This window comes from Bubalus bubalis, chromosome 8, assembly GCF_019923935.1.
Source record: "Bubalus bubalis isolate 160015118507 breed Murrah chromosome 8, NDDB_SH_1, whole genome shotgun sequence".
Lineage (NCBI taxonomy): Eukaryota > Metazoa > Chordata > Mammalia > Artiodactyla > Bovidae > Bubalus > Bubalus bubalis.
Window position 1 is genome coordinate 87,843,363 of NC_059164.1, and position 26,390 is coordinate 87,869,752.

The 26,390-nt window shown below is 38.3% G+C and overlaps 1 protein-coding gene across 1 annotated transcript in view; it reads left to right on the forward strand.

Annotated features, from left to right (window-relative positions):
- The first annotated feature begins 652 nt into the window (after positions 1-652).
- Positions 653-26,390, forward strand: part of LOC102390833 (hyaluronidase PH-20-like) — a 45,946-nt gene continuing 20,208 nt past the window's right edge. Inside the window, exons 1-2 of the mRNA XM_045166336.1 lie at positions 653-1,028; positions 12,430-12,509. Coding sequence (XP_045022271.1) covers positions 653-1,028; positions 12,430-12,509 — 456 coding nt within the window. The remainder of the gene's footprint in view (positions 1,029-12,429; positions 12,510-26,390) is intronic.

Below are 26,390 nucleotides of genomic sequence, written 5' to 3' on the forward strand. Positions count from 1 at the left end.
CAACCCTGAAAAGTACACACAGCTGAAAGGTGGCCAGAGAACAACAACTCTGGCATGATTTCTAAATTTGGGTTTGTTCCTCTTTTTTTCACACCCATTAACTTGGGTTTTAGAAGGAAGAAGAAAAAATAATACAAATTGGAAGAAGGCAAGGTCACTTATGGGGCTTCCCTAATGGCTCAGAGGTAAAGAATCTGCCTGCATTGTAGGAGACAAAGGAGACATGGATTTGATCCCTGGGGTTGGGAAGATCCCCTCGAGGAAGAAATGGCAACCCACTCCAGTTTTCTTGCCTGGAGAATCCCATGGACAGAGGAGCCTGGCAGGCTGCAATCTATGGGTTGCAAAGAGTCAGACAGGACTGAGTGACTGAGCACAGCACAAGGTCATATATGCTGACGCTGGGGCCCATTTCCAAGCTCAGTTAGCCTAAGGCAATATATTTTCCATCTCCTGTCATGATCACCTTTATTTTTTTTGGTCTGGGTCCCCTGTGTTACAGCACCTGAGCCTGAGTTCACTGGCTGGAACCAATCCATTGTCAATCGAGTCCAAAGAGCAGCCTTGTGGGTCTAGATGCCCTAACCCTACCAGTACTAGAAAAATACTAAATCCTATTTGTTTCTACATTTCTAGGGCAACTATATTAAAGATGAAGCAGTTTGTGAGTTCTGATTTAGGGAGCTACATAGTCAATGTGACCAGAGCCGCTGAGGTGTTCAGACTTCATGTCTGCAGGAATAATGGGAGATGCATAAGGAAGGTATGGAAAATGCCTGATTACCTTCACCTGAACCCTGCGAGTTACCACATAGAGGCCTCCAAGGATGGAGAATTTATTGTGAAAGGCAGAGCATCTGATATAGACCTGGCAGTGCTGGCGGAGAGATTCTCCTGTCATTGTTATCAGGGATACCAAGGGGCTGACTGCAGAGAAATGAAGACGGCTGATGGCTGCTCTGGGCCTTTCTCTTTCTCGGGCTCACTACTCACACTGCGTCTGCTGGTTTCCACAAGTTATCAGAGCCGTCAGTGGTGAGATAATTGAGCTTAAAGGGAATTGTGTGGCCTCAGGGTTATCACAGGGAAGAGATGAAACCTGTGACAATTTTTTTCTCACATGAAATCCATTGAGAGGCACTATAAGTAGACATGTGTGTCACTTGATATAAACAGGAAACACTGCATTCTTTGGCTCCAATTTGGCTAAGAAGCCAGATCCAGGAGTAAAATCAATGTACCTTTCTTCCTTGGTAGAAGGTTTAAGTTGTATTTAACCTAGAACTAATATATTTTAGTCTTAATATAACCATTGATAAATAAAAGTATACATCTAAATATTAAATTATTAATTTCAATGACTGCCCTTCCAGCTAGCAATTTACTTAAGGACATATTACTAAGCAATTATCTGATTTAACAAATGCGGTCACCTTAGGGACCTAGTCACCTGGTCCACTGAAGAGATTTAAATGCAGAATTCCTGTTCCAGCCTTATGTTCAAACTTTTCAGGCTGCTTCTCCTTGCCTGGGCTCAATGAGTGTAGAACTGGTCAATGAGCAGTTCCTGTTGTGACTTCTCACAAGGGCTCAGGAACTAAGGTAAGGGGAGATGAATCAACTCCCTGCAAAGACATCTATTCCAATATGGCACCTCTCTCATCCACCATAATTCCCTCCCTCAAAGACGCTGGTCATGTAAATAAAGTGAAAAACTTCAGGATAGTATTCATGCTTGCCTAGGCTGATACTGCTCTAGATGTAGAAACTGGAGACATGTTAATAAAAGTAGGGTTGGTGTTTTTGCAAGCAAAAATCATTAATAAAAAATATTTTAATGCATGGCATATAAGGGACCCAAAAATGCAACTAGGAAGGGGTCCTATCAAGAAATACTGGGTATTTTGGTCCCCATATGTGAGTTTAGAGCAGTGGGTTTTTAATCAGTTTAAATCTAATTTAAATCATTGTTTCATTATCCATCTGGTTATATGACTCTGGGAAAGTTATTCATATTCCCCCCTTTCCTCATCTGAAATTTGGTAATATGATTCTTAGTTAATTATTCTGAGGAATAAGTGAGATAACACATCCCATGCATACTTTCTCTATTAATACATGTTGTTAAATCTTCAGTTATCTTCTCTGGATCACCAAAATAACGGAGACACTTAGAATGAAATGAGGTCTTGGGCAATTTCCTCTTCCTGATGTTATGTTCTATGTATAATCACTCACACATGTATTCTCTTGCTGCTGCTGCTGCTAAGTTGCTTTAGTCATGTCCGACTCTGTGAGACCCCATAGACGGCAGCCCACCAAGGCTCCCCTGTCCCTCGGATTCTCCAGGCAAGAACACTGGAGTGGGTTGCCATTACACCTTCTCCAATGCATGAAAGTGAAAAGTGAAAGTGAAGTCACTCAGTCGTGTCCTACTCTTAGCGACCCCATGGACTGCATCCCACCAGGCTCCTCCATCCATGGGATTTTCAGGCAAGAGTACTGGAGTGGGGTGCCATTGCCTTCTCCATTCTCTTGAAAGGCACCATTTCAATTGATAGAATTTCCTTCTCCTAGAGATGATCTACATGAAAGGTAAACTCAAGACAGCTATGATGCTATTATAGAAGGCATGAGAGTTGATTCAATCTCCTTTCCCACCTCTTTCATCTTTCCGTGAAATATTTGTAATATGGATTTTACTTTTCAACTCTGGGTCCCTGCTTATCAGGGGTTACTGACATGGTGAAGGTCTAATTTCTAAATGTAAAATACAAACCAAATGAAAATTATAATACCACAGGAGACAGGTTGCATCATGCAGGTTAACTTTGAAATATTTTCATTATTTATTTTTAGGAAACACAATATAGAAAACTTGTGAATGTAATGGAAATAACCACAAAATAACCAAAAATCACTATAATATATACTGGTAACTCATGATATATTTCTTGCTAGCTTTTCTTATAAAGGCATTTTTAAAACATGGTTCTAAATAATATATAAGAATTTGTATTCTTGCATCTCATGTTTTTCACTTAACCATATATTGTAAGTATTTTTTTGCTATTTAATATAAGTAGAATTTAAGTACTTTGAAGCCACATAATTGTCTATCAACTTCATGTGGCAAAATTTAATTAACAACTTTCCTTAACTTTTGATTTTTAAATATCAAGTTTTTACTAGTCACCTCTTCAGAGAAGTCTTTCCACGTCATCTTCTTAATTCATTTATTCACCTATTAATCAACTTGTACATTAATTGATTTATTAAACCTTACTTCTTATCAGGCACTGTTCTAGGCTTTGAAATATATCCTTGAACAAAACAAAAAACCTTGCCTTTTTAGAACTCATGGAGGAGACAGTCAATACATAAATTAGCAATTTGTTTCAGATGTTAGATTTATGGGGAAAAAAAAACAGAAAAAGCAGAATGGGAGAGAGTGGGATTTTCATATGTTGGGCAGCTTTAGCAGACACTGTTTGAATGATAGAGAGTTGACTGTGAGGATGTTTGGGGGAGGGTTTTTCAGCCAAATGGATCAGAGGTGAATATTTGGGAGTGGGCCTGATATGTTCACAGAAGAATCTAGAGGGCACTGTGATGGGATACTTCCCTTCACCATCAACTTCCCTGGTTTATTCTCTGGTCTGTAGCATTTATCACTGAAGACATAGTATAGATTGTATATTTGCTTATTTCTGTCTTCTAAACTAAGAAAATGAAGACTTCACTTTGTTCACTGCCAGAACACTACTTGGTACAGTGCCTGGTACACAGTAGGTGCCCAATAAATATTTGAATGAATGAATGACTGATGCAGAAACCCGAACAGTGGAAGTTATAAATTTGTTACAGGTTTTCTGTTTTTTTAAACTCTGCACATTTATAGTGAGTTATTGCAGTCAGTCTCTAACATTATTGTTCTATTCTTATAGTAGTTCATGAGCCTCTGAAATCACATAGTTCAACTCCTCTGTGAAGACTTGAGGCCTGAGGAGAATAAATTACTTGGCAAAGTCAAAGAGCCAGTTTGCAAAAGAGCCCCGTCTGGATTCTGAGTTGCCTAGTTTTCTTCTTGCAGTGGAATTTGAACATTTTCATTCAAGTTTTGACCATGAATTTTACATATTTTTATTAATTTGGGCTGTGACTACTGGTTATGTTCAGTCAGTCCCCAGATATTCCAGCTGCAGACTCTGTTTAATTTGGCTCACTGCTCCTGGACAAGAGATCTACCTCTAAAGATGCTTAATGACTGCAGTTTCTTGGGACAGTCCTAACTTCTCTTTATGGAAACAGCAAAGTGCTCAGTTTCACTAATCTTCAGTGTTCTCTTTCATAAAAGGAAGATCATTTTGGTATCTTTTTTCCTTGTATACAGTTTAATCATATCAAGTAGATAAAACACTTAGAATGAAATCTGGCACATAGAAGTTCCCAAGCAAATGTTAGCTATTACCGTCAAGCACTATCAATATTGATCCTCATAAAAACTGCAATAGGCAATCCTATCTTTATTTTGAGGTAGATAAAAGTCTATATGACTCAGAGTAATGAAGTGACAATATCCTGAAGAAATACCCAGGCTTAGAACCCTTTTCTTTTGAACTTAAACTAGTTATGTTTTCATTAGATCTATTTATATATCCTGGATATTAATCCCTTATCAATCATATCATTTGCAAATGTTTTCTCCTATTCTGTATGTTATATTTGCATTTTGTCAATGGTTTTCTTTTTTTTTTTAATTGGCTCCAATTTGTTTAATTTTGCTTTTATATATTTATTTTTTGACTTAGGAGACAGATCCAAAATAGTATTGCTACAATCTTTTATGTCAAAGTATGTTCTGCCTATTTTCTCTTCTAATTTTATGGCTTTAGGTCTTGCATTTAGGTCTTTAATCTATTTTGAGTTCATTTTTGCGTATGGTGTGAGGAAATGTTCTAACCTCATTGTTTTACATGTAGCTGTCCCATTTTTTCAGCACCATTTATTAAAGAGACTTTTTCCCATTCTATATTCTTTCCTCCTTTGTCATAGATTAATTAACCATTAGTGTGTGTGTGTGTGTGTTTCTAGGTTCTCTATTCTATGTTTGTATCAGTACCATGCTGTTTTTGATCTCGGATGGCCTTGGGCTGCAACAGCTTGAGGCTGGGCTTGGGTTCCCAGGCAGAGATTGAGGCTGAGTCATGATGGTGAGACTACCAGATTCCAGCCTCTAGACCGGTGGTCAATGACAAGGGTCCTGGCCCTTTGGCTTTGCAGAAAAGAATTTCCACAAAGACAGAAAGTAATGAAGCAAGTAAGGTGTTTATTTATTAGGAGGAAAAAAGGGTACAGTATGTGTGGATAGATACATGGATGGACTCAGAGACAGAGTTGTTGCATCACACCCCCCGTGTGAATAACTTTTATGAAGCATTCTTCAGGGAATGACTCTCCAATCACTTTACATTGGGGAAGCCCATTTACCTCCTGGCTCATTTTGTTACTGAAGCTTTATAGCATAGTCTGAAGTCTGCGAGCCTGATAACTGCAGCTTTGTTCTTTTCTCCCAAGATTGCTTTGGCAATTCAAGGTCAGTTGTGCTTCCATGTGAATTTTAGGATTATTTGTGAAAAATATCATAGGTATTTTGATAGAGATCACTTTAAATATGTATATTGCTTTTGGGTAGTATGGCCATTTATACAATGTTAATTCTTCCAATCCAAGAGCAAGGGATATCCTTCCACTTCTTTGTGTCCTCTTCAATTTCCTCCATGTTTTATAGTTTTCAGAATACATATCTTTCATCTCTTTGGTAAATTTATTCCAAATCAATTCACATTTTTTTGATGTGATATTAAATAGGCTTGTTTTATCTTTTTGTCATTTTTTACTTTCTCATTGCACCAAATTTCTTCTTACTAATTTATAGACAAATATAACCTGCAAGTAGACTGATTCTGATATCACATAGTCAGTGTCCTTTTATTTATTTATTTGAGATAAAACTGTTAACTATAAGCAATATACCCTTAGCTCTCAAACTCTAAACATCTAAATATCATTTACCCATAAAAGAAACTAGGACCTCTTAGGAAACTGTCTGATTCCAGGCCTAAGACAGGAAAAGTACAAAAGGTGTCTGAAATAATTTATTATACTATAAAACAAGGGTTCTGCTGGGGGTCACTAGGATTGTATCAAAAGTACTCACTAGGCAACTCAAAGAGCCACTGCCAAAGATGAGAACATTTGAGAATCACTAAATGGAAACCCACTCCAGTATTCTTGCCTGGAAAATCTCCTGGATGGAGGAGCCTGGTTGGCTACTCTCCATGGGGTCGCAAAGAGTCAGACATGACTGAGCGACTTCACTATCTATCTATCTAAAGAAATAACTGCAATAGATTGAAACACATGAAATACATTTAAATCCATGAGATCAAAATGATACTAAAGAAACTTCTTCACTGACCACCTCTGAAGAATGTTAAGAAAACAACTCATACTCTTTTTAGAAAATTTCCCAGGAACTGTCACGTGATGCATCAGCTTATATCTTTCAGCAGAATTCAGTCACCTGACCCCCAGCTAGCTTCAAGGAAGGCTGTTAAATGTGATCTGTATTTCTGGCATCCATTAGATTAGATTAAAATCTATTACTACTAAAAAAGGGAACAAGAGAGTGGGGAATGATAAGCAGTCTCTGAATTACTATGTCCTACATGATAGACACTTTTTTTTCATTTCCTTCTTCTCCCTCTACTCACTAAAACTTCCTAAGTCATAGTGAATTCATCTTTGTATTCCTAGGTGAAGCTCAGAGCAGTTACACAGGAGACACTTGAAAAATATGTGTTAAAATAAAGGGCAGTAATTCAGTTATTTTTAGTCAAAGATGTATATTAAAATCATTAGGGGAGATAAAAAAATCCACACGTGCATCCCTGGAAGTGACAGTTGGGAAAGGGCAGTCCTAAACTGTGTAGTGCTTTGTGCTAGACAAGTGTCTGTCATTAAAAGAGTCATAAGAGTTTTTCAGATGCTATCAGCATGATATTTACCTCACAATATTAAATTTTACTCCATAAGAGAATTAAGAAAGAGATTCCCTTAGTGGAGACTAAGCATCCTCCAAGAAGAAAATAATCTGTGATATTAATGAAGATCAAAATCAGGGGTTATTTTCTAGTTACTCTAAAAATAAAGCAAGGATGTTCTTTATGAGTAACAGTGCAGGACTCAACTCTGTGTTCCTGAAAGACCAAGCATCCCCCTTTCAGTCCATTACATCTTTTCATATACACTCAAGATCTGCATCTGAAATTACTTACTTGGCTTTCAACTTATTGAAAACTGACTTTCCCAATAGCTTTGTCACCATTAGGCCTGATTGTGGAAATCTAGGGAGAGGTGAAGAAAAGGAGTAGTCACTGGTGACTAGGTCAGGGTGAACTTAATTGTCCTGACTGGGTGGATTCCTTCTGTTACCTTGCTTAATAACTGATCACAAGTAAATAATAATAAATTTCAAAATTGAAATCAAACGCTGTATTTGAACTTCTTGATTCTTTCCTTTCATTGACTTTTGACCCACACAATTTAACAGACACTTGGCAGATCCCCCAAAGTCCCTATTATAGTCTGTGTGCATCCCCTCTCCCAGATTCAGTGGCTTTTCTTCCTCATTGCTTCCTGCTATTCAGTATGATTTTGTTTCCTGAAGCCCTTAATTGGATCTGCAGTGTGATCAGGCTAATGCTGCCTTCTGTAGGACTTTACATGAAACTACACCCTTTCTTGGTTTTGTCCCCTTTCTTCTGTGGCTTTCTTTCTCTGAGAGTTTCTACCTGAAAAAGCTTTCCTAATAAATCACTTGCACGTGAAACCTCATCTTAGGGTCTGCTACTGGGGAACTTAAACTAAGTCCCATTTATTCTCCAAATATTTAGAAACAAACATAAAGAAAAGCAGCTTGCTTTACATGGAAACAGTACCATGGACAACTCAGAACATGACTGGAAAAATATATTTGGAATACATGACAAAATAATAATTCTGATGATATATAAAGAGTTCTGAAGCAAATCAATTCAAAACAACTCAAACCTAACATGGGCAAAGGACATGGACCAAAAATTATGACAAAAAATGATGCATGACCCAATTTCTCAAAATAAAATAATAATTATTAAATAATGAGATATTATGTTTACATTCGGAGAAGGCAATGGCATCCCACTCCAGTACTCTTGCCTGGAAAATCCCATGGATGGAGGAGCCTGGTAGGCTGCAGTCCACGGGGTCGCTAAGAGTCGGACACGACTGAGCGACTTCACTTTCACTTTTCACTTTCATGCATTGGAGAAGGAAATGGCAACCCACTCCAGTGTTCTTGCCTGGAGAATCCCAGGGACGGGGGAGCCTGGTGGGCTGCAGTCTATGGGGTCGCACAGAGTCAGACACGACTGAAGTGACTTAGCATAGCATAGCATGTTTACATTACTTGGATTGGCAAAAACTTGCAAAATATAATAATACAGTGTTAGTTTGGGTCTGGGGAATAAGCACCACTTTCTGGAGGAAGTATTAATTGGTACAATCTCTTTAGGAATTAACTTTATATATTGTATACTGTAAAATGGACAAGAATTGCCTTTTTAACTCTGCTCTTTCTCATTTTCTCTTTAAATCCTATAATAGCATTTGCCACAGTCTGAATATTTGAACCCCCTCAATCTTCATATGCTGAACTCCTGATGCCTGTTGGGATGATATTAGGATGTTGGGCCTTCAGGAGATGTTTAGATCATGAAGAATGGGTGCTTTTATCCAGGAGGCCTGAGGAGCTTGAAAGCCTCCTCCCACCATGTGAAGACACAGTGAGAGGTCTGCAACCTGGAAAAAGACCCTCACCTGAGCATGCTGGCACCTTGATCTGAAGCCTCACAGCCTGCGGAACTGTGGGAAAAATTTTGTGTTGTTCATGAGCTACCCAGTCTGTGGTATTTTCTTACAGCAGCTCAGACAGACTAATTCAGCATTTATCACTTTGAAATTATTTGTTTGTTTGGTTTTTGCTTATTATCTGATTCCTTCACTAGAATGTAAACCACATAAAAATAGAATCTGAGGACTTCCCAAGCAGGCAGGCAGTTAAGATTCCACTCTTGCAATGGATACATCTATATATATGGCTGAGTCACTTTGCTATGCACCTATTCACCGGAAATGATTACAACACTGCTTGTTAATCAGCTATTCCCTAATACAAAATAAAAGTAAAAAAAAAAAAAAAAAAAAAAGACTTCACGCTCCCAGTGCAGGGGGAACAGGGTGGTATGATCCCTACTCAGGAAACTAAGATCCTGCATGGAAAAAAAAAAAGAACAAAATCTAGTCTATATGGTATCTTCCATGTCTGCTCTTGGCATGTAATATCCCCCATGTCTGCTCTTGGCATGCACCATTTAAAATAGTTCAATCAATAAATCAAGTAGGCAACACTTACGGTATGGTTTGAGATGCCCTAGTCACTCCTTGATAGCCCTTTTCAAGGTCTGAAATTCTTCCTTAGGCAATAAACGAAGACCCTGAGGGAGCCTGTTAAAGTATTACTTCATGAAAATCTAACCAGAAGTAAATTAGCTAAGGAACTTGAGCAAGAGAGAAGTAAATAATTAAAACTGAGGGTGTGAACCAGGTAAGGTCAGAATCATGGAGTATATTTTAACTGATTGCAAACAAGTAGATGTAGACATTGGAGGGAAGTTGGGGAGCCTCACTTGGGTTGTAGAGGTTACAGAACCCAAATAAGACAAGAGACGTCTCAAGACAGTTCAGAGGAGAAACCAGAATCTAAACCTAAGCAGGTGGAGGACTATGGTGCCCATCAGAATGCTCTAAACAGGGAAATAAAAGCGAGGCACAGAGGAAAACCAAAGGTATCAGGATAGTTCAAGTAGAAAGAAGTAGCAAGAGTCTAGGGAGACCAGCAAAGCTGAGTGTAGAATATACGGCAGTGTTTCTGGATGAAGTGGGAGACATTTAAAGTATCAGTCATTTTGGCAAAAATATGTGAAAAAAATGATAGAAACTCCTCAATGTTGCCACTTGTAGGACTATGGAAGGGTTTAACGTGTGGTGTGTCCCTCCTTGTATGACCCTCTGTCATAGTCCAGCTGCTGCCAGGGCTACACTTGACTGCAGACCAATGCTCCAGGAGACAAGAGAGCTCCGGACAGAGTCTGGGTTCAGCCAAACCTCTGTCATATTTCCCTGGGCACTTTCTTGAGTTTTCTTCCTCGGATTTAAAAATTTTATTCTAAATCTTTGAAAATAGCCAGAAACATCTCAGACATCAGTCAAGTCAGACTTTGATGAAATAGATCTCTTAAACTAAAGAACCCACTGGGCCTCCTTGAAACTGGCTTATTTTCTTCTTCTGACCTGCTGCATTAAGGCACTCCAGGACTTTGCCAATGAAATAGAAACAGTTCTGACATCTGAATCCCAGGGATTCAATGGAAATTTGCTCAGCCTGAGGTATAAAGAAGTTGAGTGACATCTGTAGAATTAGGGACAATACTTGTGCCTCCTTCACAGGGTTGATATTAATATTAAATGTGTTGACATATGTAGAGTGTCTGAGAAGGAAGGAAGAGAGGTGGGGAAGAAAAAGAAAAGCTAAAATATTAGCACTCATCAACTTGTCTCAGGATTGGGGCTGAGGTTAGGCTCAAACTAGCTCACTTTGTCCAGTTACTGTATCATGATTTAAACCCCAAAGGTGTTTAGGCTTCAACTTGCCCATTCTCTATGACAGTTTTCTGAGAAAGTTATATAACAAGTTTCAATAACTAACTTAATCACTGTTGGCAAACTTAGAAGATCACATACATTAACCAGGAGGTGAAAGACCTCCACAAATAATTCAACTTACTTCTACTTTAGGTAAAGTGTTGGTCTCTTAGTTTAAAGGATGTATTCTAACTTTTAGGTTGCAGTATGTGGAAAGTTAGTAAATAATACAGTATTTCCATTTTCCTGATCAAGACTGAGTAAACTAAGTTAAAACATAAGACACCACTGCTACGCTAACACTTGTAATCATTTGAAGCTAAAGCATATGCACAAAAATAGTTGAGTGAAGAAAATTAATAGAAGAAGTAACCATTCTGCAAATGTTATCTAAACCAAAACCAAGAGATAGTTTAGGGGCAAGTGAACTGCACTGGAGTCTAACTAAATGCATACCTTTGAAAATATTTAGACTGAATTTTAATTCCTTTCTTTCAAGTGAGGTTAATTCTAATAGCCATATGCTGGTTAATTATACAAACAGAAAGATGTCCATCATCTACATACAGTACTAGATAATTAAAATATTGGGCCTACTCTCAAGAACATGTCCTGTGTTTGTTTCATATTTTCATCTCTATGATAGTGGCTTATATAATAGAGAGGCTTGGGCACAACTTGAACATCAGAATTAGCTAGAATTGAGTTTTCTAGCTTTGGGATGGTGGTCATCTTTTAATTTTTTTCTAATGCTTATTTCTTCATTTGGAAAATGAGGATTATTCTTACTCCAGGGTGTTACTGAGTGATATAAATCCCATAATTAATTTTCACAGAAAACCCTTAGGTGATTTCAGAATCAGTTGTTGATTGTCTGATTGTAAGGATTTGGTTGAAATTGTTTTCCTGTAAACACTGTCTCTTAATGACATTTTAATAAAAGTCTTGATGTACTCATGTTAGCATTTAAAATGTAATAAATATCACCCTAATTAAGGCAGTTTAGGCCATCCATAAACATTACTTATTATCTTGGATTTTTTTCAATTATAAGAATTGTGTGTTAAAAATTAAAAGCAGATAAGCCATACACAACTGAATAAAAGATTTTTTTTTGTTCAGATCATAAACATTCATTAAGTAGCTAAAATATTAATTAAATACCACCTTGTGAGACTCATTACCTCATAATTATGTTGACAAGTGAGCAAGTGCCTTTAAAATTTTAACTCTTTGATATTGTCTTGTGATCTGTCTAATCTGGTTTACATTTTTTTTTTTTAAAGCAAAAAAAAAAAAAATTAGTCTTATAAAGATTTTGTCCTCATCCCTCAAACTCATACTTGGTTTATCCCCCGATAATACTAGGTTCAGACTTATACTAGGTTATGCTTATACTAGGTTCAGACTCTTCAAAAATTCTGAAGTGGAACAGCCTACAATTTTCTTGATGTTTGTTCTTGGATATTTCTATAGCTGATTTCTCCAGCCTCTCAGAGGTCCTTCTCTTCCGTGCTTTCTCCCAGTTGGTGAATTTCAAGGACACTCCCATCCTGTTATAAACTGGCCAGATTCTTAGTCTCCTATCACACTCACTCTGAATTCCTGTTTCTCTGGCCTCAGGTGAAAATTATCGGGCACTCCTGTTCACCTCTGTTCTTGGTGGAGACAGAGAACAGTTCCTGCTGTGCTCATCTACAAGGGTAAATGTGGTCAGGTTTTTACGGAGTAGTGGAGAGGGGCAGAGATGACAAGGATTGTTCATATACCTCTATAATGGCACTAGAAGGTCGATGTTTTAGTTAATTTTTCTTTTTGATAGCATTAGTCGCCTATTTTGATACATATATATGATGTGCTAGGTGTATTGTTTAATTTGATAACAGCAATAATAATGGTTACTAATGATGACTCTTATTGTGTAGATGTAATAAACCTGCCAATAGACAAAGTAAGTTAGTTGCCAAGAAATACTCTTCTTAACTACTGCTTCTTTGATTTTTGATAACTGCTCTTTCTCCTCTCTGGTGAAATAGAAACAGAACCAGCCTGTTTAGCCAAACTAAGATATAATGACTTAACACTGTAAAACTATCTGTGTTCTATATTAATCATTTGTTTTGCTAATATTTGTTTTAAGTGTCACTTATATGCCACTTGCTTATTTCACTAATCCAAGTGAAAAGACTGAAAAGAAATCACATTTGTCAGTTCAGTCAGGCTGAGAGAAGACAGTTTTAAGTCTGAGCTAGAATATGTTCTTTTCTAAGTGGACTTTTCACAGGACACAAAGAGGCAGCCAAGTTAATGCAACATGCAACACATATTAAGGCTTGAGTCAGTCTGATCTGCAAATAGAGTCATGACCCATGGAGATCTTATGTAGGTAGGCTCCTTTTCAGGGAGGATGTAGTTGTTTAGTCACTAAGTCATGTCCAACTCCTTGCAACCTCAGAGACTGTAGCCCACCAGGCTCCTCTATCCCTGGAATTCTCCAGGCAAGAATACTGGAGTGGGTTGCCATTTCCTCCTCCATGGGCTCTTCCTGACCCAGGGATTGAGCTCAGATCTCTTACTTGGCAGGTGGGTTCTTCACCACTGAGTAAACTCAGGGAGAATGTTGCAGTGATAAACGCCATCCCTCAGGCACAACTCCACCATCATTTAAAGTCTTATTTTGGTATTTCCTAGGAAGCTTTAATGACAGCAGGTCTATGAATCATTACATGGTCTTGGGTTTCTATCCTTTCTTTGTGCTTGTCTTTCATACAGAGGAGGGTGTAGGATAATAAAGGGGATAATTTATTAATTTTTATTCTTAATTTCTTGTTAATGTATTAACATTAAGAACATTACATTTATTTGGTATTTACAATGTGTCTGGTGTAATGGCAGAAAAAAACTTCATTTTATCCTCTTAAGTTCTATAGCTGGGGCCTGTGAATTGAACTAGCCAAAGACAGATTAACAGGAGAAAAACTCACAAACTTTATTGAATATTTTTACCCATACATGTAAGTTTTTATAGGAAAAAGGGTGACCCAAAGGAACAGTGAGGATCAAGAGTTTACAAATCTTTTTAACAGAGAATGATAAATTGTGAAGTGACAAGACAAAAGGAAAGGGGGTTAAGATTTGAGGGACAGTAAATTGTGGCTAGGAAATATCTGAGGGAAACTGCTAGGGGATAAGGGTCATTTTCATAAGTTTGTTTGTGCACATTCATTTTAGCATCAGCTACCCATCTCTGGTGATGTTTCCCTCTTCCTGGTACAGAGTACACCTTTCACAAGGGAAATCTTCAGACAGCAAGGCAGAGGTCAGAATATTGTCTGCATTTGCTGTTGCTCAATCACCTTCACCTCAAAATAGTCATAATAATATGGGAAAGGGGCACATTTAGGGTGGCATGTCTGGAACCTCTTCACAGGCTTTGTGCTAAGCAATCTGTGTATTTTATCTCATTAAAATTTCACAGCAGACCTGTGAGAGTGTTGCCATTAATAGTCATATTTTTTAATTGAAAAAGGAAAACTAAAGTGCAGTGAAGTTAAATAGTTTGGGCAAGGCCATATTGCTCCCAAGTTGAGAAGCCAGATTCCAGTCCTGCTTGTCCTCATGTAGAAAACAAAGTTGCCTAGTCCAGTAGTTCAGTCATTTACAGACATGAAAGAGCCCTGAGACAGCTCAGAATTTTGTTGTGGCTGCTGAAGAGATTAAAGAGAATTAATAATGTACCCAAGACCACATCATTAGGAAACAGCTGCACTGAGGATGCAGTATCCAGGTGTGTCAGGCTGAAAGCTTTGAAGAATCAAAGTGGTTTGATCCATTCCACAGTAAAAAAAAAAAAAAAAAAAAAAATACATTTTACACTGTGACCCATTGCATGCATGTATAATATGTATAGAAAAGATTTGTAAATTCATACTCACGCTTACTATATGGGAGTATAGTACCTTCTGTGTTTCCTATTCTGTCCCATTCTATCTTTTTCTATTTCACTGTAGTATTGCCTATTTCACTTATTTTTTAAAAAAAAGCTTATTCCAAACAATGAAATCAATCCTGTGGTCCACTAATTGTGACCTACAATTTGGGGGGAAATGCTAGAGATAAGCCTACTCAACATCACTTTCTTAGATAATCATGTTCACAGTTACCTGTGCCTAAAATGCACATACTACTTAGGTGATTTAGGTTCTGCTCTGAAATGTTAGTTTCTGTGTGTAGATTTTGACCAGTGACGATCTCAGTGCAGAGATTAGCTGTGCTCTCTTGTGGAAGCACTGACTGAGCTCTCCTATTTCCTTCAACTGGTGCCCTGTGATCTTTGTTGAGGCAAAGATCAGTCTTACAGTCATCAGGTAATGCAGTCTCAGAATCTATAGATGGAGAGAAAAAGGAAATTGTTAATGCAGCTTGTACTGAATTTCTACATTTGAAGTGAATTTTGCTAGGTATGACTCTTCCCTTTTCACTGACTATATTCTTTAAATGAGGCTTAGATTACTGTTATCACCCCCAAAATTCTCTGTATTGTCTAGCTATGCCAGTAGCCATGATAAATATTTCTTTATTGTTCTTGGACTGTGCTTACTGCTATGCTTGGTCATTCACTCTTTGCAACACCATGGACTGTTGCCCTCCAGGCTCCTTGTCCATGGTGATTCTCCAGGCAAGAATACTGAAGTGGATTGCCATGCTCTCCTCCAAGGGATCTTCCCTAGCCAGGGATTGAACCCAGGTCCCCCACATTACAGGCAGATTCTTTACTGTCTGAGCCACCTGGGAAACCCCTAGTTCTTGGACTAAGAATTCATAATTCCTAACTTTTTCTAGAGATATCCCTAATCTAACTACACATATTGGCTTTTATGGGCTCCTATGGCACCCCACTCCAATACTTTTGCCTGGAGAATTCCATGGACGGAGGAGCCTGGTGGGCTGCAGTCCATGGGGTCACGAAGAGTCAGACATGACTGAGCGACTTCACTTTCACTTTTCACTTTCATGCATTGGAGAAGGTAATGGCAACCCACTCCAGTGTTCTTGCCTGGAGAATCCCAGGGACAAGGGAGCCTGTGGGCTGCCGTCTATGGGGTTGCACAGAGTCAGACATGACTGAAGTGACTTAGTAGTGGTAGTAGTATAAGTCAAACACAATTCTCTCTACACTTGTTACAGCTATCTTTCTTATAGTTTGGGGCCAAATGCAGTGAACCACAATAAGCAAGATTTAATAATATAGGTAAGAGAGGGGAAATAACACTACACTTCAGATATACAGAGCTTCTTGTGAAGAATACTTCATAGGTATCATCATCACAGCATCCTTGGGAGTTAGGCTAATCTAGGTGCTACCAATATATTTTTATTTAAAGAGTTGAGTAACACTTAAAGGTTGAATGATTTGAGCTATCCAATCACTGGATAATAAAGCTAAGTGAAAATGTGAAAGTGTTAGTTGTGTCCAACACTTTTGGGACTCCATGGACTGTAGCCCACTAGGTTCCCCCGTCCATGGGATTTCTTAGGCAAGAATACTGGAGTGGGTTGCCATATCCTTTTCCAGGGGATCTTCCCAACCCAGGGATCAAACCTGGGTCCCCTGCATTGCAGGCACAATCTTTACCATCTGAGCCTGGAAATAAATGCTCAACCCTTTTCTGAATATAGATTCTTAAATCCCCAAAGTCACCGGCCTTCAGGTCCCATTGGCGAATGGAAGACTCAGTTAAGACAGAAAGAAAAAAGTTAAAAGTAAATGTAAGTAGAGAGAAAAAATGTCTCCTTGTAAAGGAAAACACCAGAAAATGTTTCCATTGCTGCTGTGTGTGCTGTATTCTAATCTTGGGTTATATCACATCATTAGGTAGAATGGTGGCAATTCAAGAGAATTCTAAGGGAATAAGATTAGTTAAAGTCCCTGCTAGGGAATTTCCTGGCAGTCCAGTGGTTACAACTTGGCCTTTTCATTGCTCAGTCCTGGGGTTTGATCCCTGGTGGGGGAACTAGTTCCTGCAAGCTCTGGGATGTGGCCAAAAGAAAAAGAAAATAATCTCTGCTAATTGTAACCTCTAAGATATATTTTACTTTTCATATAACAAGGTAACGTAAAACATAGCTATTGTTACTTAAGAATGATAATTGTCACATTTTGTGACAATTAATTAATTTGTCACACAAAATGTGACAATTATCATTCTTAAGTAACAATAGCTATGTTTTACATTACCTTGTTACCTTTTGTGACAATTATCATGCTTAAGTAACAATAGCTATGTTTTACGTTACCTTGTTACATTTTGTGACAATTATCATGCTTAAGTAACAATAGCTATGTTTTACGTTACCCTGTTACCTTTTGTGACAAGTTTTGGAGAAGGCAATGGCAGCCCACTCCAATACTCTTGCCTGGCAAATCCCATGGACCGAGGAGCCTGGTAGGCTGCAGTCCATTGGGTCGCTGGGGGTCAGACACGACTGAGCAACTTCACTTTTACTTTTCACTTTTATGCATTGGAGAGGGAAATGGCAACCCACTCCAGTGTTCTTGCCTGGAGAATCCCAGGGACGACGGAGCCTGGCGGGCTGCCGTCTATGGGGTTGCACAGAGTCGGACATGACTGAAGCGACTTAGCAGCAACTTGAGTTTAATACAATAGATTTGGGAGAATGATTGAAGATTAAAATAATTTAAATGACACTCAGGATAAGCAAAAAGTAATTAGTTGAAAGGATTAGCAGATAGATTCACTTACTCACATACTCAGTTAAAAACTTAGGGGCCAAGCACAGTACTGGGAGTTGGAACAGTAGTGAAAGTGAAGGAGGAGAGTGAAAAAGTTGGCTTAAAGCTCAACATTCAGAAAACGAAGATCATGGCATCTGGTCCCATCACTTAATGGGAAATAGATGGGGAAACAGTAGAAACAGTGTCAGACTTTATTTTGGGGGGCTCCAAAATCACTACAGATGGTGATTGCAGCCATGAAATTAAAAGATGCTTACTCCTTGGAAGGAAAGTTATGACCAAACTAGATAGCATATTTAAAAGCAGAGACATTACTTTGCCAACAAAGGTCCATCTAGTCAAAGCTATGATTTTTCCAGTAGTCATGTATGAATGTGAGAGTCGGACGGTGAAGAAACCTGAACACCGAAGAATGGATGCTTTTGAACTGTGGTGTTGGAGAAGACTCTTGAGAGTCCCTTGGACTGCAAGGAGATCCAAGCAGTCCATCCTAAAGGAGATCAGTCCTGGGTGTTCATTGGAAGGACTGATGTTGAAGCTGAAGCTCCAATACTTTGGCCACCTCATGCGAAGTGTTGACTCATTGGAAAAGACCCTAATGCTGGCAGAGATTGGGGGCAGGAGGAGAAGGGGATGACAGAGGATGAGATGGCTGGATGGCATTACCGACTCGATGGACATGGGTTTGGGTAGACTCTGGGAGTTGGTGATGGACAGGGAGGCCTGGCATGCTGAGGTTCATGGGGTCGCAAAGAGTTTGACATGACTGAGTGACTGAACTGAACTGAACTGAGTAAAGGAGGCAGTCCTGAATATTCATTGGAAGGACTGATGCTGAAGCTGAAATCTCAATACTTTGGCCAATTCAAAGAATTGACTCCTTGGAAAAGACCCTGATGCTGGGAAAGATGAAAGGCAGGAGGAGAAGGGGATGATAGAGGATGAGATGGTTGGATGGCATCACCGATTTGATGGACATGAATTTGAGCAAGCTCTGGGAGTTGGTGATGGACAGGGAAGCCTGGCGTGCTGCAGTTTATGGGATCACAAAGAGTCAGGCATGACTGAAATGAATGAACTGACTGAGGGAGGCAGACATTTCAAATTTGAACACAAACTGTGACTGGTGCTAAGAAAAAAGTACAATTTTTCTGACCGTGTTGATAGATTTAAAATAACCTTAGTGGCAACCAGAGATTAACACTTCAATAGTCATGTGTGCTAAATCTCTTCAGTCATGTCCAACTTTTTGCTACCCCATGAACTGTAGCCCATCAGGCTCCTCTGTCCATAGGATTCTCCAGGCAAGAATACTGGAGGGGGTTGCTATGGCTTTCTCCAGGGGATCTTCCTGACCCAGGGATTGAATCTGCGTCTCCTGTAGCTCCTGAATTGCAGGGAGATTCTTGACTGCTGAGCCACCAGGGAAGTCCTAATAATCATATCTATTGGTATTTGGAAAGGCTGCACAGTAGGAGCAGACATGGAGACATATATTTTTAGGCTCAGAATAGAGATTTTTAAAATCTAAGAAAAAGAGATTAACTGAGAGGTGCACAACAGGATCCCACTGGAAGAAGATATATAGAATTCCCATATGTAATTAATTCTGTCCATGAGAACCTGTAACTCCCCAAACTTATTCAAAGGAATAGGAACTTTCATGGGTAATGAAAAATTTGACTTTTATTTTTGTTTACATCCTGGCTGAAAAGCTGGCCTAGACTGGATTGCCACACATTCCTGCTGGGAAGACTGATTGCTTGAGAGTTTAGCCATAGTTTTGCTTTCACAAAATAGCCATTTAAAAAAAGTATTCATTTATATGGCAATGCTGTTCTAATTGCTGAGTTTGGGATCTAGTTCCCTGACCGGGGATTGAACCTGGGCCCCCTGCATTGGGAGTTTGAAGTCTTAGCCACTGGATCAACAAAGTCCCCCAAATATACATTCTTAAGGCAGACTGCAGAACATGGCTTTCTAGGATGATAAATGTTAAGTCGCTTAAAACTCTTGACCACATTTTTGAACCAGTGCTCTACCCTAAGAAAAAAATCAGTCTGCACCCTGAGTGCTCCATGTAGAAGTATCTCTACAGGCTCCAGATATCTTAAACAGATAAGAAGAAAACATCTGTTTGTCGCATTGTCTTTTGAAGCTGAGCCCATCTGTTCTTTAATGGTATTTGTCTTCACCTTTAGTAAATGTGCTCAGGTATATTTAATGCCATTTGGGTCCTTGTTGTCTTTGGACAAAGGAAATTTATGAATATACAGGTGTTTTCTGTTTGTGTTAGACTACAGTGACCATTTGGACCTTTGATATAATCTCATATGTAGAAGATATAGTAACCAGGACTTTGATGATTCAGGGAAATAAAAACTGAATGTCATCTGACTGCTCAGGGGAAGGGGAACAACTCTTAAGGCTAATAGGAGATCAAATGCAAACTCTTATCTCATGTTATAGCTATTTTACTGTTGTGAACTTCATTGTGCAAAGCACTGGTAATGATGGAGGTATTATTTTTCTTAAACTTGAACTTGACTGGTACTGTTCAGGAGGTGGAACTATTCCTTGCTACCCCTCTTGAGTTCTTGTGCCTATACTGGTAATAAAATTTACACAAGACACATTAACAGGAGAAAATTTCATGTGCATGAGAGATCATAAAATGATGCTCAGAGAGTGATATGAAATAGGCAGATTTTTCATCTTTTTATGTAAAGAAACAATACATTTGTGAGCATTTGACAAGACAAAGAGGCTTAGGTTTGAGGCCTTAATAAATAAGGAAATTAAGCAAAGTTTAGGCTTGGGTAGTAAAGTATTAAAGAAGGAACAGGGTTTGTGTATATGGGCTTGTCAGCCCTGAAATGAATTATCTCTGGTGATAAGGATGTCTCTATTAGCATCCAGTTACTGGGAGGGTACTCTTCACAAGGGAGAGTTATCTTCTGTATTCAGGGAGACAAAGAAGGATCAAAGGGTTCATATATGTTCTGCTTTCCAAGTAATTTTAATTAGAAATAATCAATATGCAGCTTTGGCATCTTTGGGGGCAGACTTGTGTGCCCTGAACTCCAACCTGCTAAGCCCCCTTTGTCCATCAGTACCAGGCAGCTGAGGCACTGGAAACACAGAAGAACCAGCCCTGGTCCCAGATTTACATGATGGAATGTTGGTGGGATGACTGCAAGTCAGGCGTCATGGCGCTCAGCCTAGGGTCTGACAGAAGCACTCCTGGGGAAGCTACTGTACTTCTAATTAGCCTCTAGGATTTAGAGACTCTTCATGGCTTTATTCCACTGTTCAATTACTTCATTTCAGTCGTATCTGGGTGTGTCAGGATGTCATGCTTAGCTATAGAAGACATACTTGTCTTCTGAGTAATGTTTGAATTCTGGCTTATGTATGCTGCACTTTTTTTTTTTTTAATGTTTGAACATCTTCATTTTAAAGTGTCACCACAAGCCATGATTTTGAGTTTACTGAAATTCCAGGTACATCAAAGTCATTTATTTCATTAACTAGTTAATTCACTCTGCAGCCGCAAACAGGGGGTTGACAAAGAGTCTCCACTGGACCGTACGTGTCAGGCTCACTGAGGTATCTTTTGGCATGGCCTCAAACCCTGGGCTTCAGTGGCCTTCCTCATAGAGTCCAATTAAAGCAAGAACCCTGGGAAGGCAGTTTACCACGAATCCCCCATCCTCCTTCTCTGTCCCCTGGACCCGTAGCAGCTTCCTCATCTGCCACCACCCCCCACATGACCTCCGACCACCTGGCCTGCATTCAGCAAGAATCCTGTCAGGTGACCTTAGCCATACTCTCCCCTCACCCCTGATATTTCCTTTAGTAATTTTGTACCCACTGACCACCCTCAGTCCCCTGTTCCTCGGTTATAAATTCTCAGATTCCTTGTGGTATTCAGAAATTGAGCCCAGTTGTATGCTGAGGTCTCTTGTCCCCTACTGCAGTAGTTTATCTTCACGAAATTTGTTTTTACTGCTTCAATTGCTGTCTCATTCTGGTTTTTGTTTGATAGTTCTGAAGCTTCTGGATGATACATTTTGTTCTTGTTTGAAAATCTTCATTTTAAAGGGTCACCATAAGCCATAGTTTTGAGTTTACTGGGATTCAAAGTATGTTGAGTTAATTCCTTTAATAACTAACTCTTGTGTGTATCTATTGAGTATCAACTATGTGGCTTAGAAAGTTGACAATAAACTAATCCTACAGTTAAAGGTATATTATGTACACCTTTTATAATACCTCTATGGTGTACAAAGATATTTTGGACACAGAAAATCCTTAATAGGCACATTCACATATTTTTCAAAGGAACTGTTGTCCAAGAATAAGATGAATTGCTTTCATATTTTCAATTAAACGCTGTTGGTATTGACTCTGTCATGCATTTTCAATAGGTGAATATTTATACCTTTTACAATATATCAATATAACTTGTTTAAGGTTTCAATATTTAGAATTCATATTTAATTATACTATGGTTTTCTAGCTTCTTTTTTAAAATATAAATTTATTTATTTTAATTGGAGGCTAATTACTTTACAATATTGTATTGGTTTTGCCATACATTGACATGAATCTGCCACGGGTGTACATGTGTTCCCCATCCTGAAGCCCCTCCCACCTCCCTCCCCATCCCATCCCTCTGGGTCATCCCAGTGCACCAGCCCTGAGCATCCTGTATCATGCATCAAACCTGGACTGGTGATTCATTTCACATATGATAATATACATGTTTCAATGCCATTCTCCCAAATCATCCCACCCTCACCCTCTCCCACAGAGTCCAAAAGACTTTTCTCTACATCTGTGTCTCTTTTGCTGTCTTGCATACAGGGTTATCATTACCATTTTTCTAAATTCCATATATATGCGTTATTATACTGTATTGTTTTCCTTTCTGGCTTACTTCACTCTCTATAATAGGCTCCAGTTTCATCCACCTCATTAGAACTGATTCAAATGTATTCTTTTTAATGGCTGAGTAGTACTCCATTGTGTATATGTACCACAGCTTTCTTATCCATTCGTCTGCTGATGGACATCTAGGTTGCTTCCATGTCCTGGCTATTCCAAACAGTGCTGTGATGAACACTGGGGGTACACATGTCTCTTTCAGTTATGGTTTCCTCGGTATGTATGCCCAGAAGTGGGATTGCTGGGTCATATGGCAGTTCTATTTCCAGTTTTTAAAGGAATCTCCACACTGTTCTCCATAGTGGCTGTACTAGTTTGCATTCCCACCAGCAGTGTAAGAGGGTTCCCTTTTCTCCACACTCTCTCCAGCATTTATTGCTTGTAGACTTTTGGATCGCAGCCATTCTGACTGGCGTGAAATGGTACCTCATTGTGGTTTTGATTTGCATTTCTCTGATAATGAGTGATGTTGAGCATCTTTTCATGTGTTTGTTAGCCATCTGTATGTCTTCTTTAGAGAAATGTCTGTTTAGTTCTTTGGCCCATTTTTTGATTGGGTCGTTTATTTTCTGGAATTGAGCTGCAGGAGTTGCTTGTATATTTTTGAGATTAATGCTTTGTCAGTTGCTTCATTTGCTATTATTTTCTCCCATTCTGAAGGCTGTTTTTTCACCTTGCTTAGAGTTTCCTTTGTTGTGCAGAAGCTTTTAATTTTAATTAGGTCCCATTTGTTTATTTTTGCTTTTATTTCCAATGTTCTGGGAGGTGGGTCACAGAAGAGCCTGCTGTGATTTATGTCAGAGAGTGTTTTGCCTATGCTCCCCTCTAGGAGTTTTATAGTTTCTGGTCTTACGTTTAGATCTTTAATCCATTTTGAGTTTATTTTTGTGTATGGTGTTAGAAAGAGTTCTAGTTTCATTCTTTTACAAGTGTCTGACCAATTTTCCCAGCACCACTTGTTAAACAGATTGTCTTTTCTCCATTGTATATTCTTGCCTCCTTTGTCAAAGATAAGTTGTCCATAGGTGTGTGGATTTATCTCTGGGCTTTCTATTTTGTTCCATTGATCTGTATTCCTGTCTTTGTGCCAGTACCATACTGTCTTGATGACTGTGGCTTTGTAGTAGAGCCTGAAGTCAGGCAGGTTGACTCCTCCAGTTCCATTCTTCTTTCTCAAGATTGCTTTGGCTATTCAAGGTTTTTTGTATTTCCATACAAATTGTGAAATTATTTGTTCTAGATCTGTGAATAATACTGTTGGTAGCTTGATAGGGATTGCATGGAATCTATAGATTGCTTTGGGTAGTATATTCATTTTCACTACATTGATTCTTCCGATCCATGAACATGGTATATTTCTCCATCTGTTAGTGTCCTCTTTGATTTCTTTCACCAGTGTTTTATAGTTTTCTATATATAGGTCTTTTGTTTCTTTAGGTAGATATATTCCTAAGTATTTTATTCTTTTCATTGCAATGGTGAATGAAATTGTTTCCTTAATTTCTCTTTCTATTTTCTCATTATTAGTGTATAGGAATGCAAGGGATTTCTGTGTGTTGATTTTATATCCTTCAACTTTATTATATTCATTGATTATCTCTAGTAATTTTCTGGTGGAGTCTTTAGGGTTTTCTGTGTAGAGGATCATGTCATCTGCAAACAGTGAGAGTTTTACTTCTTCTTTTCCAATTTGGATTCCTTTTATTTCTTTTTCTGCTCTGATTGCTGTGGCCAAAACTTCCAAAACTATGTTGAATAGTAGTGGTGATAGTGGGCACCCTTGTCTTGTTCCTGACTTTAGGAGAAATGCTTTCAATTTTTCACCATTGAGGATAATGTTTGCTGTGGGTTTGTCATATATAGCCTTTATTATGTTGAGGTATGTTCCTTCTATTCCTGTTTTCTGGAGGTTTTTTTTTTTTTTATCATAAATGAATGTTGAATTTTGTCAAAGGCTTTCTCTGCATCTATTGAGATAATCATATGGCTTTTATTTTTCAATTTGTTAATATGGTGTATTACATTGATTGATTTGTGGATATTGAAGAATCCTTGCATCCCTGGGATAAAGCCCACTTGGTCATGGTGTATGATCTTTTTAATGTGTTGTTGAATTCTGATTGCTAGAATTTTGTTAAGGATTTTTGCATCTATGTTAATCAGTGATATTGGCCTGTAGTTTTCTTTTCTTTCTTTCTTTTTTTTTTTTTTTTTTTTTTTTTTTGGTGGTATCCTTGTCAAGTTTGGGTATTAAGGTGATGGTGGCCTCATAGAATGAGTTTGGAAGTGTACCCTCCTCTGCAATTTTCTGGAAGAGTTTGAGCAGGATAGGTGTTAGCTCTTCTCTAAATTTTTGGTAGAATTCAGCTGTGAAGCAGTCTGGACCTGGGCTTTTGTTTGCTGGAAGATTTCTAATTACAGTTACAATTTCCGTGCTTGTGATGGGTCTGTTAAAGATTTTCTATTTCTCCCTGGTTCAGTTTTGGAAAGTTGTACTTTTCTAAGAATTTGTCCATTTCTTCCAAGTTGTCCGTTTTATTGGCATATAATTGCTGATAGTAGTCTCTTATGATCCTTTGTATTTCTGTGTTGTCTGTTGTGATCTCTCCATTTTCATTTCTAATTTTATTAATTTGATTTTTCTCCCATTGTTTCTTGATGTGTCTGCCTAATGGTTTGTCAATTTTATTTATCCTCTCAAAGAACCAGCTTTTGGCTTTGTTGATTTTTGCTATGGTCTCTTTTGTTTCTTTTGCATTTATATCTGCCCTAATTTTTAAGATTTCTTTCCTTCTACTAACCCTGGGGTTCTTCATTTCTTCCTTTTCTAGTTGCTTTAGGTGTAGAATTAGGTTATTTATTTGACTTTTTTCTTGTTTCTTAAGGTATGTCTGTATTGCTGTGAACCTTCCCCTTAGCACTGCTTTTCCAGTGTCCCATAGGTTTGGGGTTGTTGTGTTTTCATTTTCATTTGTTTCTATGCATATTTTGATTTCTTTTTTGATTTCATCTGTGATTTATTGGTTATTCAGCAGCATGTTGTTCAGCCTCCATATGTTGGAATTTTTAATAGTTTTTCTTCTGTAATTGAGATCTAATCTTACTGCATTGTGGTCAGAAAAGATGCTTGGAATGATTTCATTTTTTTTGAATTTACCAAGGATAGATTTATGGCCCAGGATGTGATCTGTCCTGGAGAATGTTCTGTGTGCGCTTGAGAAAAAGGTGAAATTCATTGTTTTGGGGTGAAATGTCCTATAGATATCAATTAGGTCTAACTGGTCTATTGTATCATTTAAAGTTTGTGTTTCCTTGTTAATTTTCTGTTTAGTTGATCTATCCATAGGTGTGAGTGGGATATTAAAGTCTCCCACTATTATTGTGTTATTGTTAATTTCCCTTTTCATACTTGTTAGCATTTGTCTTATAAATTGTGGTGCTCCTATGTTGGGTGCATATATACTTATAATTGTTATCTCTTCTTCTTGGATTCATCCTTTGATCATTATGTAGTGTCCTTCTTTGTCTCTTTTCACAGCCTTTGTTTTAAAGTCTATTTTATCTGATACGAGTATTGCTATTCCTGCTTTCTTTTGGTCTCTATTTGCATGGAATATCTTTTTCCAGCCCTTCACTTTCAGTCTGTATGTGTCCCTTGTTTCAAGGTGGGTCTCTTGTAGACAACATATATAGGAGACTTGTTTTTGTATCCATTCAGCCAGTCTTTGTCTTTTGGTTGGGGCATTCAACCCATTTACATTTAAGGTAATTATTGATAAGTATGATCCCATTGCCATTTACTTTATTGTTTTTGGTTCGAGTTTATACACCCTTTCTGTGTTTCCTGTCTAGAGAAGATCCTTTAGCATTTGTTGGA